The sequence below is a fragment of the Symphodus melops genome (genome assembly GCF_947650265.1).
Source record: "Symphodus melops genome assembly, chromosome: 2".
NCBI lineage: Eukaryota > Metazoa > Chordata > Actinopteri > Labriformes > Labridae > Symphodus > Symphodus melops.
The window spans coordinates 6,667,136-6,683,103 of NC_136692.1; the positions used below are offsets into that span (position 1 = coordinate 6,667,136).

Consider the following 15,968-nt stretch of genomic DNA (forward strand, 5'->3'; position numbering starts at 1 on the left):
TTCTGTTTTTGATTGATGCTTATTATCTGATGGTACCATGAACTGACACCACAACTCTTTTTTTTTTTTTTTCCCCCTAGGGGTCGTTTCCCAGAGTGGTACAACAAACTGTATGGACACTTGTGTGCTGCAGAGGTGGCGAGGATACGTGACTCGTTCACTGTCTCCATGGACAAATAACATGGACGACAGAAACGGATCCCAAAGAGGACCAGAAATGAATCATTTAACCCATCCACTTTGAACATGTTCCCATTTAAAGGATGAATCTCTGATCCTGGATTGAAGGACTGTTCTTGCTCTAATTTCATCACACACACAAAAAAAAATCACTCTGTTGGAGCTCTTAGTTTGCTGCTGCACGTCACACAAACAACGATCTGGGCCAAAGGATGTGACGTCGCTGATAACAGGATGTAAGGTTTCATCCAAAAAGGGTGCTATTGCTTCTGAGAAGCAAGGGAGGATTCAGCAAGGAGTATGTATGTATATGTGTGTGTGTGTGTGTGTGTGTGTGTGTGTGTGTATGTGTGTGATATAAGCAACACACAGTCAATACATAAATATTCCTCACACTGGTTTCCAGTGGCAGCATAATGTGTACATACAGTATTCTGTTCACAGTAAGGCTTTGTGTCCATATGGTGTTACCTCTCTTTTTTTTATGTTACAGTCAAGCACAGGAGGAATATTATATATAAGATAATATTATGATCAGCTGATTGATGAATCCATTGGTGCAGAAAGATGTGAATGTGCTGACTGAATGGAGACAATAGGCAGGATATGGTGAGATGACAGGTGATGGCACAGAAGGTTAGGGTGTTAGTACAGAAAGGTAGAAACAGATGAGAACGGGTGGCTGGCTCACCAAAAAAAAAAAAAAAAAGAGAGATAAAACATCCAGAACAGGACCTTGACAGGAAGTCAAATCCCGTTAGCCTCAATTAAGTCATTCGTTTGATCCAAAGTTAATTTTGTCGTTGAAGTTTGTGGAGAAATGACTTTCTATAAATCTACAGAATTAATTTATTGACCTTTTAAAAGCAGTACAAGCTGTGTTAAAGAAAGAGAGGAACACCAACACAACTCAAGTGAAAAACCAACAGATCGAAAGTAAAGGACCAAATGTGGAGTTTAATGAAAGGAATCGCTCCCCTGTATTGAACGTTCCCTCACTAAGTAAAAAGGTAGAGTTAGAGCACCAGCGGTTCACCTTCTTTTATCGTTTTAAGCTGTTAACACTTAAACAAACAAAAAATGTGTATATGGAATTCACAATAAGAAAAACCGCACAGAAACCTCGGGCTAGTCCTATAGAAGATGAGAAGTAAGCAGAGAAACAAAGGTCCTTTTATAAAGGTGGAGATTTTACAGGTTTTACTGTAAAGGAGAGGGCAGATTGAATGTTTGTGTGATTTCAAAGGAAGGAATTAAAAAAAAAAAAAACATTTAAAAAAAAAAACTCTCTTCACGTAAGCTTCTTTCTCCGTGCTGTCGTATCAGTGTTGAAGATGAAGGTCCTCATAACTCAAGTGGACCTTTATTGGTAACTCTCTCGCTTTACTCCGAGGACTCGCAAACGTCATGTGGAGCTGTATGATTAATACACTAAGCCATGGTTCATTATTGTAAGCGTCTGTACCTTTAACTGTGTTTCTGCCAAATAATAACGCATGACAGTGACAGTTAATTTAAACAAATATATTTATACCTCAGATATATGTTTGTTTTGTATCATACAATGTGTTATTTTATTGTAAATGTTCAGCTTTGCGTTACTGAAATGAACAAATGTTTTATCTTTTTTATTAATATTATTTCTGTACAGGTTAATCAAAGTGCACTATTAAATGTATTAAAGTAAAAACAAATGTGTGTGCGTGTTATGTAATGGGTGAACCACACCACAGAACTATTTCAATCCCTCGTTATCGCCTCAGTCGTTTGTTTACTGCCACACTTTGTTTCTCTGAGGTAGAAACCAACTCTACATTTAACCCCCTCGGGCCCTGAACGCCACATACAACTCCTTCCTGTTAATATCCCAACCAGTAGGTCTGTGATTGAGCTGTTGGGAGGGGGTCGTGTCGCGTGCAGTGGGGGTGTTAGCTGGCCCTGTAGATGGTGATCTCGCTCTTTGTTTCTTACATAACAGATTCATATAGCAGAAGACAATGGGGTCCGTTGTACCACCGCTGGCCTGCTCTGGACCTGGCAGACTCGACGAGAACGTGGGCGGTCACAGCAGTAAAAGGGGGTCCAAGGGTCAAAGTGGGGGGCTAATATAACCCCCTTCATGTATTTAATCACGTGGCACAAACAAGAAATAGCTGCACTGTACGACGGCTGTCACATGCTTTAAGTCTTCAGTCCACACTCTGCTTCAGTTGAAAACACTGTAATTATTATGATCTATAAAATGTGTATTTACATAACTCGAGGATGGGTACTTTCCACATGCCTGCAGTGTGACAGCAGAAACAAGTGATAACTTGACTGGGAGATGCCAAAGCTCGGCATACATTAAGCCTTCCTCTTGAGCTTAGTTTAGGAAAGAGAAATGAATGTACGTCGAAGAGATTTCTCTTCACTGTTTGGATAATACAAACCCCTACAGACAAATGATTTCTCTCTTATTCTGTTCATGCTCTACTGTGTGCGAGCGCACTGGTATGTTTTTGAAGTGTACATGTGTACGTGTTTTTGTTGGGAACCCAAACACCTCTGGGAGATTATGCAGGGCCAGATAAGGCCAACTGAGAGTCAGCATTCTGGCACCTCTGTTTGAGAATCAGCCGTGGAAGGTTTCCCACATTGATAAATGAACATAAACGTGCCACTGCATGTTTTCATGTACTTGCAGAAGGATTTACATGAAATGCTGTCCTCATTGTGCAACATAGAAGTTAGAGGGCTGTTTCTGGATCCATACCAAGTGTGAATTTTCAGGGTTTTAAACCTTTTGTGATTGTTCAGCACCTCCAGCTTTGTTTTCCTCCTGAACCAGAGAACATCATGACCACCACGTGTACGCATTTCAAAAAACAAATGATGGAAAGATGGCCTTATCTGTAAATGACACAAATCTTCAAGGTCACGGTTAATGGCTTAAGGACACTAAATGTTAGGATATCATACCAGCTCATTGGTCTTCACGGCATCATGTGTGACACCCACAGCTCTAACCTGCCTGTTGCACATTGACAGACAGTGAGCGGTCGTGTTTGATCACAAGACTTAAGGCGTGAAAAATATCTGACAGGAACTCTGGGACACATATGTGGACTGGAATGTTCTAGTGATGGATAACTATTGTTGTGGCAACTACACCAGTATTTCATCACCATAACAATATGTTTTAAGAGTCATCATGTTAAAAGAGGACAGAGAATCAAGTCACATCATATCTACAGCTGATCTCATATCCATCTAGATTTTTCCAGAAAAGGCCAATCGCTGGAAGTAGAGTATTGAAGCCTAGAAAATGGTGATGGCTCAGGTGAAACAATCACTTGTAATGATGAAATAGGGCAGGGTCAAACACAAGGATAAAAAGGGAGGCATGAGCTATAATGTGAGGAAAACATTTTGCTGATACGTAGTCTCGAACACAACACAAGAGGTCTCTAAACCATCCCAGGCACATCTGATCAATGTTGTTTTACAGTACAACACTGCCATCTAGTGGTTATATGGAATAAGATTCGTAGGCTCAAATATTTTGCTTCAAATACATTTTTTTGGGTACGTAGAATTACATAATCGTGTCTTTTTCAAGTGTTACTTAAAATGAAAACGCTTATTGAGTTTAATTACAAATGTGAATTTCATCTGAATACATCTTGAATCAGAAGTTTTATCGTTGGCGTCTGTCCTGTTATCCTCCAGGCAGGCAGCCCGATCTGTTGCTCCTTTCCTGCATGTCGTTCCCAACTTTGTCCCTCCCTGACTTCTGAACCCACCTACTGTCCTGTCTCTAAAATAAAGGCATAAAAAGTCCAAATTATTATTCTTTTTTTATATATATAAGCGATACAAGAAAGTACAACAAAATGTTTCATTTAATGTAATGAATCAAATACATTAAATTAACAAAATAGTGGCTTTAAACTGTAACTAATGACTGCAATTTCCAAACCAGGACTTACGTTGATACATAACGACCTCTGGACCAGCTTTTGTCAAACCCTTTAGATTTGGCAACGATGCATATGTCTCAAATAATTCTTTTTTTTCTATTTCGCTTTTTAGCAACCTAGATTAATGCATGTCATTGACAAAAATCTTCACAGCAAACCAAATTTAAAAGTCAAAGAGAACTGGTATGAAAATTGGTATGGTCACAGTAACAAGAAGACCAGCAGGCAATTCTTCTACTCTACTATAATGGAAGACTTTGACCACTAGAGGGCACTATCAGTTAACAGTAAATTCCTGTTTGACCTTAAACAACCCTAGTACGTCACAGCATATGAGCCTATTGCACACATACCTCATTCATAAAGGAGACTTCACGTCTTTATTCAAGAGAATTTTTAACAAACTTAAACTTTGTGTGTCAGTACTTTAAACTACACGCTGATAACTCACAGATATACCAAATGTGTGAACAATTTGGAGGAATAATAATATCCTCTTTATAAATCAGTTTTCAGAGGAAGGGTACCGTGGCCGGTCTCGGTCAAATGCTCTGCAGCTGATGAAACAACACACATTTCTAAATCTGTGCACCATATTCAGAAACGCTGCACATTCAAAAACAAATGCAAACTCACAAAATAAATGCAAAGACAAATACACTGCAAAACTGCAAATGCTTAGCAAAAAAACGAACAAACGTGCTGCAAAAACGCAAAACATCTGCACCAAGCATCAAACGAGTAACAAAACTTAAATCAAAAACACACGTTCAGAAAACAACAGCAAATACAGAAACACGCTGTTTATGGTGGGCAGCTCTTAATCTGATCTACTCTGTATTTGTGCTTTTTGTGTGGTTAATGTTGCATAGACTGCTATCAGTCCTCTGTAGACCTCTTCTCTTCACATATCTCAGATATCATGTCTGCTCTCTAACACCACTGTCACTCTTCTGCACTGTATGTGAACTATGATGCAGGACTTGAATTTACCACTTGACATTATTTGTTCCTCACATGCAGCTTTCTTAACAGTAAGCATACTGCAACTTTTTGTCCGTATGTGACTAACATTAAAGTGTAGGCTATATACAGTAAAGACTTTTAATAGTGTCTGTTTCTGATGGTGGACCTGAAGATCAACTGTCTAAGTATTTCACCTGCTGCCAATGTATTTCACAAACCGTATGCATTAATGTTGTAAACACACATTTACACAGCCTATGGGGGACCTGAGCATTTGTTCAGTTATGGGGGAAAAAAAGGAAAACAAGTTTATCTTCAATGACAGCTGACATTTAATACATTAAACGATGTGTTTGCATGAGCGGAATAAAAGGATAAGGTATGTTTTATTAATCATACTTGCGTTTACAAATGAATTAGTCTAAATGTTTACGTCAAAATGCGGTTAGTATAGGATCTATTGCTATCTGTGTTCGGTAAATTGAATGCAGGTTATCAGAGCAAACTTGTATAAACACGAGCGTTGTGTTACATGACATTGTCGGTCATCTACTACGTCGCCTCCGTAGTTATGAAACTTTCCAACGCAGGTTTTGTAATCCAGACGTCCGGACCAATCACGGCACGACTTTTCTGTTCACGTGACAGTTTTTTTTTTTTTATGTAACGATTGGGTGTCTACATGAAAAAAAGTCGCTTTGCTATACTGTCAATTACCGTGGTTAGGTAGCCATAGAAATGTATAGACACGCCAGCAGAAGACAGACTAAAATCCCATAAACTATTTTTTTCCTTTATGGACACTACTATGTCGCTCAAGTCGCACGCGGAGGATGCGCTCGAGGAGAGGAGCGCCTTCTTCATCGGCGCTGACTCGGATCATGTCTCGTTAGAAGAGGACCACCATCTGCTCATTCTACAGAAAGCTAATGCTCTAGCGTCTGAAAACTGCCTCAAAGAAGCCATTGACTGGTTCACATTGGCTATGCGGTATGGCCCCATGGAGCCGGAACAATTAAGCACTTTTGTAGACTGTATCGTCCGCAACTTTAAGAGGAAAGCGGCCCGGCCAGACACAGTGCCGGGTCAGTATCAGGACGACGGGTCCAACTCCAGGGACAATGTGTTCGACTGCCCCAGCTGTCACAGCTTTTTAGGTGAACCTATAACCCTGGCATGTGGACACTCGTATTGTAAAAGGTGTTTACAACGACGGCTGCTGTCTAAATGTAAGCTGTGCAGGGAGACTGTGCGGGGAGAGGAGAAGGCCAATGTGATTCTGTGCGGACTTCTAGAGAAATGGTTCCCCGACGAGCTGAGCAGGACGAAAACAATGTATGAAGTGGACGGGCTTTGTAGGAAAAAGTGCTACAAAGAAGCTGTTTCATTAGCGACCGACATCATTCAGCGTGGTAAGTGTTGCGTGACATAACTTCACATGCACGTAACAAGAACAGGGGCTGTCTTCAGACTGCTGCACATTCTTTCTATTTTAACTTAATGATAATTTTATTAAATTCAGTCCTTTGCGTTTTGCGAAATGATGTATCTTGCATATGTAACAAAGAGATAAGTGAAAGAATTTCTTCTGAGTCTACTATGTACCGCTTACGAAACATGGAAGCTGCGCATGCGCGCTCAGTGCAGCTTGCATAAGGCAGGTCATGACACATTGGGGCAGGTTTTATAACTTATAGAGGGGGTGGTTGTCTGTGGTTTTTTTCGTAATTGTTACGGCGATTATGAGACAGCATATTCCATAAGTGTTTGAAGAAGAGATTAATACACTGTTTGATAATTTATAAGATAAAAAAAAGCCAGGCTGATGGCCAAATAAGAAACGTCCATACTTTAGGAAAAGCTTAATAACACAAACGTCTTTTTAAAGACACCTGTACAGATGAGGATATGGGACAGGATCTTTCAAAAGATGTAGAGATAAGGGAAGTAAAATGTGATGTTTTCTTTGTGGAGCAATAGTGGTTTGATGTGCCCATGAGCAAAGCATCGAAGGCCAAGTTTAAATAGTGAACACCTCTAATTGGGAACCAGTTTTTCTTAAAATATTACAGGCTACATACTTTGATTATTTTTTTTTTCATTTGACCCCTGTAGCTCCAAATAAACTATAATGTATTAATCTGCATGCAACTGAAAAAAAGCTCCCATCATGTATGAATGTTTGAAAGCAGAGATTGGGTGTCATTCTGTGCAGCAGTTTAGACACACATTGCCATATCCTCTCTCAAATGTCTAACAGGCCTGGATATATATATATACAGTATGTTTTGAACATTCACCTATGGGTGCTTATGAAAACGACTTTGGTATTTGGGTCAAATGATATAACACACACAACCTCACTGTGTCTGCTGACCTTTGTGTTGCCTGCAGGATCATTAGAGATGCGGTTTTCCAGGAACCTTGAGAGAGAAACCTTGTTGCTAACGGAACAGTTCGTACAGTTCAATGTAGAATTTGACTTTTCAGCCTCCACTCGAGTTTGTTGTAATGACATGTCCATGTAAGAATTTAAACAGACATCCCTGCGAGCTTTTCTCATCTTTTCAACATATAATTTGTTATAATTCAATCTTTTCTTGTGCAAATTGCCCGACTGCAACAGATGCATGAGAACCTTAATGTTTCCCTGACTGTTCCTTCAGGCTTAAACAATGTTTTGTCTTTGGCATTGTCTCCATTCAACGACGTGGCACAGTCCAAACACTATCTGTGTTCGTCATATATTTGTGCAATATGGCGTACAGAAAACAGCAGTCTGTCTGTTAAGGTCAACACGACACACCTACGCAAGCAGGAAAGCAAATAAGTCGAGAAAACAAGCGTTGTGTTAATTTTGCAATGTGAACAATGCAATAACTCACACTTGGTTCGTTCTAAATGACTCTGCTTTTGTTATTTGTTGTGAATAAAGAGTTTGAACCTTCGCTTCTTTTCCCCTCAGATCCAGAGACAACAGCGTTGGCGCGGCTCTCCCGAGCCGAGGCCTACATGGCTCTGAAACACTACCGCTTGGCTTTGCAGGACGCTGAAGTCTGTCTCGAGTCCGGTTGTTCAAATGAAGTAGGTCACTCATGACTGCACTCATTTTTACAACACCACACAGAAAGGCCACGGTCACTTTTAGCTAAGCTTTATAATGTCAGGCCGTCTGCTCGCCATGCTGTCCGTGTAAGGAGGAGGGTCGTGGTGTCACGTCGTGTGCTAATGCTCACTCTGATACCTTCACTCTCAAGAATCTGGCATGTGATAAATCTGGTGTACCGCTCAGTTGAGTAGTTTAAGACGGGGCTGCACCCAATGCCACAGACGCACAGAAGCACCACATCTGCTTTGTCTTTATGGTAACATGCGAATGTGGACCAGTTCACTGACACCACTGATATTTCAACATGAGCCCTCACTAATTCCCACTATAACACAGAGACACACACACACACACACACACACAAACACACACGTGTGGGTTGAAGCCTCCCTTTATCTTCATTTGTGAGCTGAGATATATGATGTTAAAGCCCTTCCATTGGTCATTTTGAACGACGCTTGCCAGCCAAAGCCAGACCATCATATGTTTGAGAACGAACTGCTGATGTGTAGACAGTATTTCAAATGGTTACAAAATGAGAGCGTGTACATGTGTGCTTCCATAATACAGATGTATGAGGTGTCATCGTGTCCTTCCCTCTGCCCTGTCAGGCTATGTTTAGGAAAGCGATGGTTCTACATGAAATGGGCCAAGTGGACGAGTCTCTTCAAGCCTTCCTCCAGTGCCTGGCTGTGGACGAGGACTTCCCCTGTGCCAAGAGACAAGTGGAAAAGGTGAGAGAGGAAGCAAAGGCTCTGTTGTGCTCCAGCCTGGATCCACAGTGTTTTCACAGTATTAACAAAGAGAGTAGGGGATGTGGTGTGTGACACTGAGCTTGTAGCTGATGCAGATTGGATGTTGTGATTTCCCTTTTTCATGAAAGTACAGCTTGTGCTCGAGGAGTGAAGGTACAGTACATGAGCGTGTCGACATGTTCACTGGATTGCAGCGGACATTAAGCCTGTATCCTGTTTGTATCAGGTGTATTTTTATGATGGAAAGAATCTGCATTAATACTTCATTGACGTTATGGATCTGTCCTCTTATCATGGCAGGGATGTTTGAGATCCCACTTTATGACTGACACAAGACTTTACCTAGAAACAAGAAAAGCTGTGTTTTGTAGGCGTTTCCTTAGATTGCGGTTTCCAACAGTATTTACCGGTACATCATGCAATATTTTCAATGCTTAGAAATCACATTATCCAAACCATAAGTATTTCACTCAGTAGATGGTAGGTCTAATCAGATTAACATTTCTCATCTATGAAGTAGAAAACCTGTTCTAAGTTAGTCTGTGCTGAGATAAATCCTTCATGCTGAGCTACAGCCGTCTGTCATGATGACATATCAGAAACGTTACAATGAAAAACACATTGGAGTCAATCGATGTATTTCCTTCAAACTTTCTCAGCGAGATGTGGAGATCAGTCATGGACTTGCATAAGTTGTTGACAGCTCAGGTCTTGTGACAGCCTATAATGGCATTAGTGCCACATAACAGACATAACAGAGTTTTGTCGTTACATAAGTGACACGCAGATGACTCGTGTTAAGCGGCGCTGCTTCAAATTTTCATGAGAACTTAACCGTTTACTGCTGCCCTGTGATGAAACTCCGTCGACTTACTTTCAGATGATAATTCCTCGCAAACTTTGTCTCATCACCACTGAGTCAACATTGCGTAAGGAATAAGACATAATCACATCAGTCAACTTCCGTTTGCACATGGTGTGTGTGTGTGTGTACTGGGCCTGCATGTGGAAGGGCCACTGGTTATATTGGTATCATATCAGAAATCCTTATCTTTGTGATCCTCAACATGTTCACTGCCAGGCGAGACATCAATCTCCGTCAGTGTGGGATCCAGACAGTGCGCATCAGTACGCTGTCACATCAAGTTTGTGCAGCAGCCTGCAGTCATACCTGCAGTGTCAAAGGCCTTCCCAATACACAGCTCAGAAAACGGCAAATTAATGGGACACAAACTGACGACGTCCATCCTCGTCGCCCTCACTTAGAGATGGCACGGCTTCAAACAATGCTTGACGTGTGCTCGCATATGTGAGAGTGTCTTTCTAAAGACAGAGACCGTCACAGAGACTGTAGTGCTCCTGCAGACGGTGTCTTTGAGAGGAGCTCTGCTTGATAACGCGGATGGAGAGGGAAAGTGCAAAGAGTAAGCGTCAGGTCTCTGACTCGGCCGAAACAAGATCGGTGGTCTTTGCTCCTGAGACATAAACACTGAGGTCAAACTGAGGTCGTGCCGATATCGGCTGTGTACACAGCACAAGGCAGATTTCTGAACAAAGTCAGCTTTCTCTTTTGACCTCAAAACGCCACTTCCACTCTCACGGACAAGATTGTTCTGGCAGGTTATGTAAATGATTACAGCATTGTGAAGTTAAATCTTTTTGTCAATAAAACCTTTGTGCAGAGAGGACAAACACTTTCTCCCCTCTCTGAAAAAAACCCCCAACAGATTGTTTTTCACTTTATTTATATTTGAAATGCAGTTTTCCCCCCCTACAAAATCCATTGAAATAAAAACATAATTCTCGCTTCGATTCCTTATTACAAGGTACCATGTGCAGTACAAAAAGTGGACGCTTCCTCTTTGCATCAACTGACCACCCCACCTCCTCTTTTACTCCCGTGATGATGAGTTGTTTATAAAATGTGTGAATCGTCTTTGACGAGAGAGAGTTCTCTGTTACAGATCCTGTGTGACCTGCTCTCTCCTGATGATGAGAACGTCAAAGTCGGCCTCAGGGAAACCACTCAGAGCACTTCACCTCACCTGCGCAGTAAGACCCTCGTGCCCGATGCCCAAACTCGACTGCTGAGCCCAGTCCAAAGACAACACCCACACCAGGCCCGCGCCTCCTCAGCACACCATCAACCGGACAGCCAGCAGGTAAGAGACCACAGAGTGATGACATCATGACCACGAGGAGTTGAGCGAATGCTTTTGTTGCTACATGTTGATTAGCAGGCCTCTTCATCTGTGCTGTCCTGTTGTTCTTCAGAACTCCTGGGAAAGCTTGGAGCGGTCCAGCCTGAGCAGAGCTCATTCAGTAAGAGTTCACGGCTCTGGTTGTGGTGAGGAGGGACTGAAGAGAGTTTATTCTGCACCTCAACTGGGCGACCAGGAGAAGGGGAGCCTTTTGAAGAGGAAGTTATCTGCGTCAGATACAGAGCCCTGTTTGGTGGCGAGTGGAAGCAGCAAGCATAAAAAACAAGGTTAGTGACCAGTTCTGCTATTGTACTGATTTATGCCCCAGATGTAAGATCATATGTCTTAGCTGTTTGGGAGATTTTTTTATTTTTTTTTTTACTAAAATGCTTGGTTACCTTTTTTTGGACTTCAGGTGTGACGAACGGTTCGAAACAGCAAACGGCCAAAGTTAAAACCTGCAGAAGTGTTCCTGAGGAGCTGCTGGACGCCAATGACTTAGAGTGCTCGCTCTGCATGAGGTAAGCTCACGAGCATGTATTTCCACAAATGTGCCAACTCTGCACACTCAACATTTAGATTAAACAACTTAAATATGTCTTCTCTGTGATCGACACAGGTTATTTTATGAGCCTGTAACGACACCGTGTGGCCACACCTTCTGCAAAAACTGTGTGGAACGCTGCTTGGACCACACGCCTCAGTGTCCCCTCTGCAAAGAGAGCCTGAAAGAGGTGAGAGACGAATCTTAGCCTCATGCTAACCCAAAGCGCGCACCTTGTTTGATGTTTTAGTTTCTCAACTTCTCTCCTGCTCTCTCCAGTATCTCGCATGCAGGAAGTACAATGTGACGTCCATCTTGGACACGCTGATCAAACAGTTTTGGAGCAAGGAGAGTGCAGAGAGGACGAAATCTCATCTGGAGGAGACGAAGGAGCTCTCAGAGTAAGCATGACTCGCCTGCCAGATTCAACCGTTCCATCATCTTAACACTGAATGTTGAAAGGGTCTAACGCCTTTCTCTCCCTCTTTCCAGTCTCACGAAAAATGTGCCTATCTTTGTGTGTACCATGGCTTACCCCACCGTGCCTTGCCCGCTGCATGTCTTCGAGCCACGTTACCGCCTCATGATTCGCCGCTGCATGGAAACGGGCACGCGGCAGTTTGGAATGTGCATAAACGATCCCCAGAAAGGGTAAGCACGCACACAATGTGGATTACTGACCGTCAAGGAAATGTGTTGGATTTACTGTTGTTTGACATTTTGAACCCGTTGTTCTCTTTCATTCTAAAAGATCTGAAAAGGGGGGGATTACCGGCAGACACTGCCAAAACTCAGATTAGAAAAATAAACCGTTGGTTTCCTTCCGTGCAGGTTCGTAGATTATGGCTGCATGCTGACCATCAGGAGCGTTCATTTCCTCCCCGATGGACGGTCGGTCGTGGACACCATCGGAGGAAAACGCTTTCGGGTCCTGTCCAGAGGAATGAAGGACGGTTACAGTACTGCTGACATTGAGCATTTAGAGGATACAAGGGTAAGAACTACAGTGGATAGTGTATGAATAAGAGACACAGTGCTTTGTTTATCATACTAGAATCTATAATTAAAATACAAACTCAATAAGGGATTATTAAAGGTGGGGTAACATTTTATTTGACATTGAGTTATCTCTCATTGCCTGGAATGTTATGATAACAAGTTTAATATAGTAACAATACAGAATGACTGACAGGTGAATTCATCATTTTCTAATAGGTGGAGGACAGTGATGAGCTGGAGAGTCTTCAAGTGCTGCACGACGAAGTGTACGAACAAGCCCGCGTCTGGTTCCAGAACCTCAAGATCCGCTTCCACAACCAGATCCTGCAGCACTTTGGACCAATGCCTGAACGAGAGGCTGACATCCAGGTACATATCCAGCACCAAGTCCCCTTCCATTTCCCTCTTTTGTGCCCACATCAGATTATCATGGGACGAAATTGTGAATAAATAACATTTTCAGGATCGTATTCTATCTGTCACAGACTGTAAAACCCCTTATTCTAAATTTAGATTATCTGAAGACACAGTAGACTTTTAGGGAGGGGCACGACACGGTGCGTTCACACGACTCTCCCGTTGTCTGTGCTCAGCTCTGGCTCGCAGCCTGCGGCGCTCAGAGGGATTACAGCTCCAATGTAAGGACAACCAGGGGGCGGGGTCTATCGACAATATAGGCTAAAGAGCTTTATGGATGCCTTGTACTTAATCTCAGCAGCCGTGTTACATCACAAGCGTGTCACAAAAGGAATACCCAACTGTACCACGTGCTCACAAACTAGGACAGGAAATCACTGACAAGATTTTGTAGGTTTATTTTTTTCTCGGAATCAGTGATACTTTTGTTAATGGCCAACACAAAAAACAAATGTAGAACGCACTCGGAGAACATCATTTACATCAAATCCTCGTGTTGTTAAGCTTGTTTTGTAACTGGCTCAGCTTTTCAAAGAAATGTTGTTATTTTTTTTGTTTTGCCCCAGCTCTGACGCAGGCATGTACTGTTTCAGAAGATTACATGACAAGGTCATATTTGTTTTGAACTCATTCCCAGGTTGGGATGTATAGATGTTATAAACGTGCCTTTATAAACCATCAATACAAGACCAGTACTTTGATCATGTGATGGGACTTTCTTAAAGTTGTGTATACATGATGTAAACTTCATCTTCCTGTCAGCAAACCCTTAAAGGAGTCCGAACAGTGCTGATACAACATGAGGGCAGATGAAATGTTAAATTAATTCAACAAACCAAAATCTGACTGTTCAAACCTCTGAATGGTTGTTAAACTGGAGATGTCAGGGTATTGTTTTTGGCGAGTCATGGTGGAAAGCCAAATCCCATTGCTTGAATAACCGATATGTAAACCTGTGTAATGTGTAAACCTGTGTCATGTCAAGAGAGGCTTTTTGGTAACATCAAAGGTTTTATACTCATTTTGTTTTTTTCATCTTTCCAGGCGACTCCTAACGGTCCGGCCTGCTGCTGGTGGCTGTTGGCTGTTCTGCCGATCGACCCTCGATACCAGCTCTCTGTCCTCTCCATGACCAGTCTCAAAGAACGCCTGGTGAAGATCCAGCACATCCTCACATATCTGCAAAGCATCCCAAGCAACTAGAGCTTCCTTCTCCTCATCCAACACAGACTTCATATGGACTTCAAAAAGAGCTCACACTGAATCAGCATCTCAGCAACCTTTCTGTTTGTTCTTGGTTTTTACTCCCATCTGGTCCTTTGACATTTGTTATGCCTTACAACAAGACTCCTGGTTTAACCTGTTGCTTTTATTAAGTTTCACCAGGTCAAAGTAAAACACCCTTGAACTGTGGATCACCAAATCCAGAGATGTGGCAAAACCACCTCAGGGATACTCCCTCTGACACACATTGTTTTGTTTTTTTGGGGGGGGTTTTCTGACTGTCAGCCATGATTTAAAAAAGCACGACCAGTGATGGCATCTTTTGTGAATCTACACTTGTTCATAGTGTAGTACATTTCCAGAAACTTCCCTGAACAACGGTGTTGAAGCGAGAGGAGCAGATGAGGAGGACGACAGAGAGTAGAACATGTAACAATCACCTTTGAGTGTTCCTTATTTATCGAACTTTTGGAGCCCAGCTGCAAAGAAGATAAGTAGTAAGTTATCTGTTTATAATGCAGAGGGCTGAGACGTTTCTTTGGAACAAAATCCTTAATGCTGAAAGTCCCAAAAAAGTGAAAGCCAGAAGTGATCCAAAGGAACCACAAGTGAAAAAGCCAGGTGCAACGACAGGCTGGTGTGTGTTCCATAACGATCGTTAAAGTATTAATTTATCTCTTCCGAGCAACCACTTTTTTTTCACTTTTCCTTTAATTCTTTTCACGCACAACTTCCATCGCTGCCTCCAAGTAGTGGCGAAGAACCTTCCTGCTGAAAGAACGAGACAAACTGTGCTTAGCTTCAGCGATGTTTCACCTGCTGCCATTTTTTTCTCTCTTAGCGTCTGAACCGAGGAGCTCTCGCGTCCATGAAATCAAACCTCGGTTCCTTTCTTTTTCACCACGTTTTCTTCCTCTCACAGTTGACCTTAAGATGGCTTCCAGACTTTTAGTTTGTTCAAACCTTTGGGGATTTGGCAAAGAAGTATTATGCGTGTCTTCTCGAAACCCAAAGAATCATGTAACCTGTTAATTTAACTTTAAAAGAGTTTGTAAGTTAATGTTTTATTTATACATGTTGGACCATGTGTTAAATGATAAATTCTAAAGGGGTCTTGCAATATTGTAACAAGTTGAAAGAAGACAGAAACAGCATGTTTTCCTCCAGTGGGTGAGCAGAATCAGATCTGCCCCATCCTCTCGGAGGAGAGACGATGGTACCTGCAGTGCTTCGGACTGCAACTGCCTTATAGCATTTTGTATGGAGATTTGAAAAAACACAATGCATTGGCGTGGTTACCATTCCTTTTTTTTTTTTTTTTGCCATAGTATGAAGTTTATTTTGAATGTGTGTTTTTTTTCTCCTTAGTTTGAGACACAGTTTTTGCTCTTATGTATATATACCATTCTTTAAGGAAAGTCGAGTTCAAGCTGTTTTATGTAAATCATCTGTAAAAAGGCTTTTTGGACAGATGTTTTAAGTTATCAATTTGAATAATAAATGCACTCTTTTTTTCAATTTGAGCCTCAGTGTCAAGTATTTTACAAATGAATAACGTGTTGCTTTCTGTTAGAGCATGCTGAAGCGTGATCTTTCCATGAGGACCAAACC

At 41.9% G+C, this 15,968-nt stretch overlaps 2 protein-coding genes across 6 annotated transcripts in view; both read left to right on the plus strand.

Moving 5' to 3' along the window:
- Positions 1–900, plus strand: part of dlc1 (DLC1 Rho GTPase activating protein) — an 87,558-nt gene extending 86,658 nt beyond the window's left edge. For all 5 annotated transcript variants that reach the window (XM_079338020.1, XM_079338019.1, XM_079338018.1 and 2 more), the window contains one exon: positions 81–900. In XM_079338020.1, coding sequence (XP_079194146.1) covers positions 81–180 — 100 coding nt within the window. In that variant the 3' untranslated portion in view covers positions 181–900. The remainder of the gene's footprint in view (positions 1–80) is intronic.
- Positions 901–5,754: 4,854 nt separating this feature from the next.
- On the plus strand, positions 5,755–15,875 carry lonrf1 (LON peptidase N-terminal domain and ring finger 1). The gene is made up of 12 exons (XM_079338071.1): positions 5,755–6,520; positions 8,074–8,192; positions 8,829–8,951; positions 10,937–11,134; positions 11,247–11,460; positions 11,589–11,694; positions 11,793–11,907; positions 11,997–12,118; positions 12,210–12,368; positions 12,549–12,711; positions 12,933–13,085; positions 14,178–15,875. The coding sequence occupies exons 1-12, from the start codon at positions 5,905–5,907 to the stop codon at positions 14,334–14,336; spliced, it is 2,247 nt and encodes a 748-aa protein (XP_079194197.1). The 5' UTR covers positions 5,755–5,904; the 3' UTR covers positions 14,337–15,875.
- The last annotated feature ends 93 nt before the right edge of the window (positions 15,876–15,968 follow it).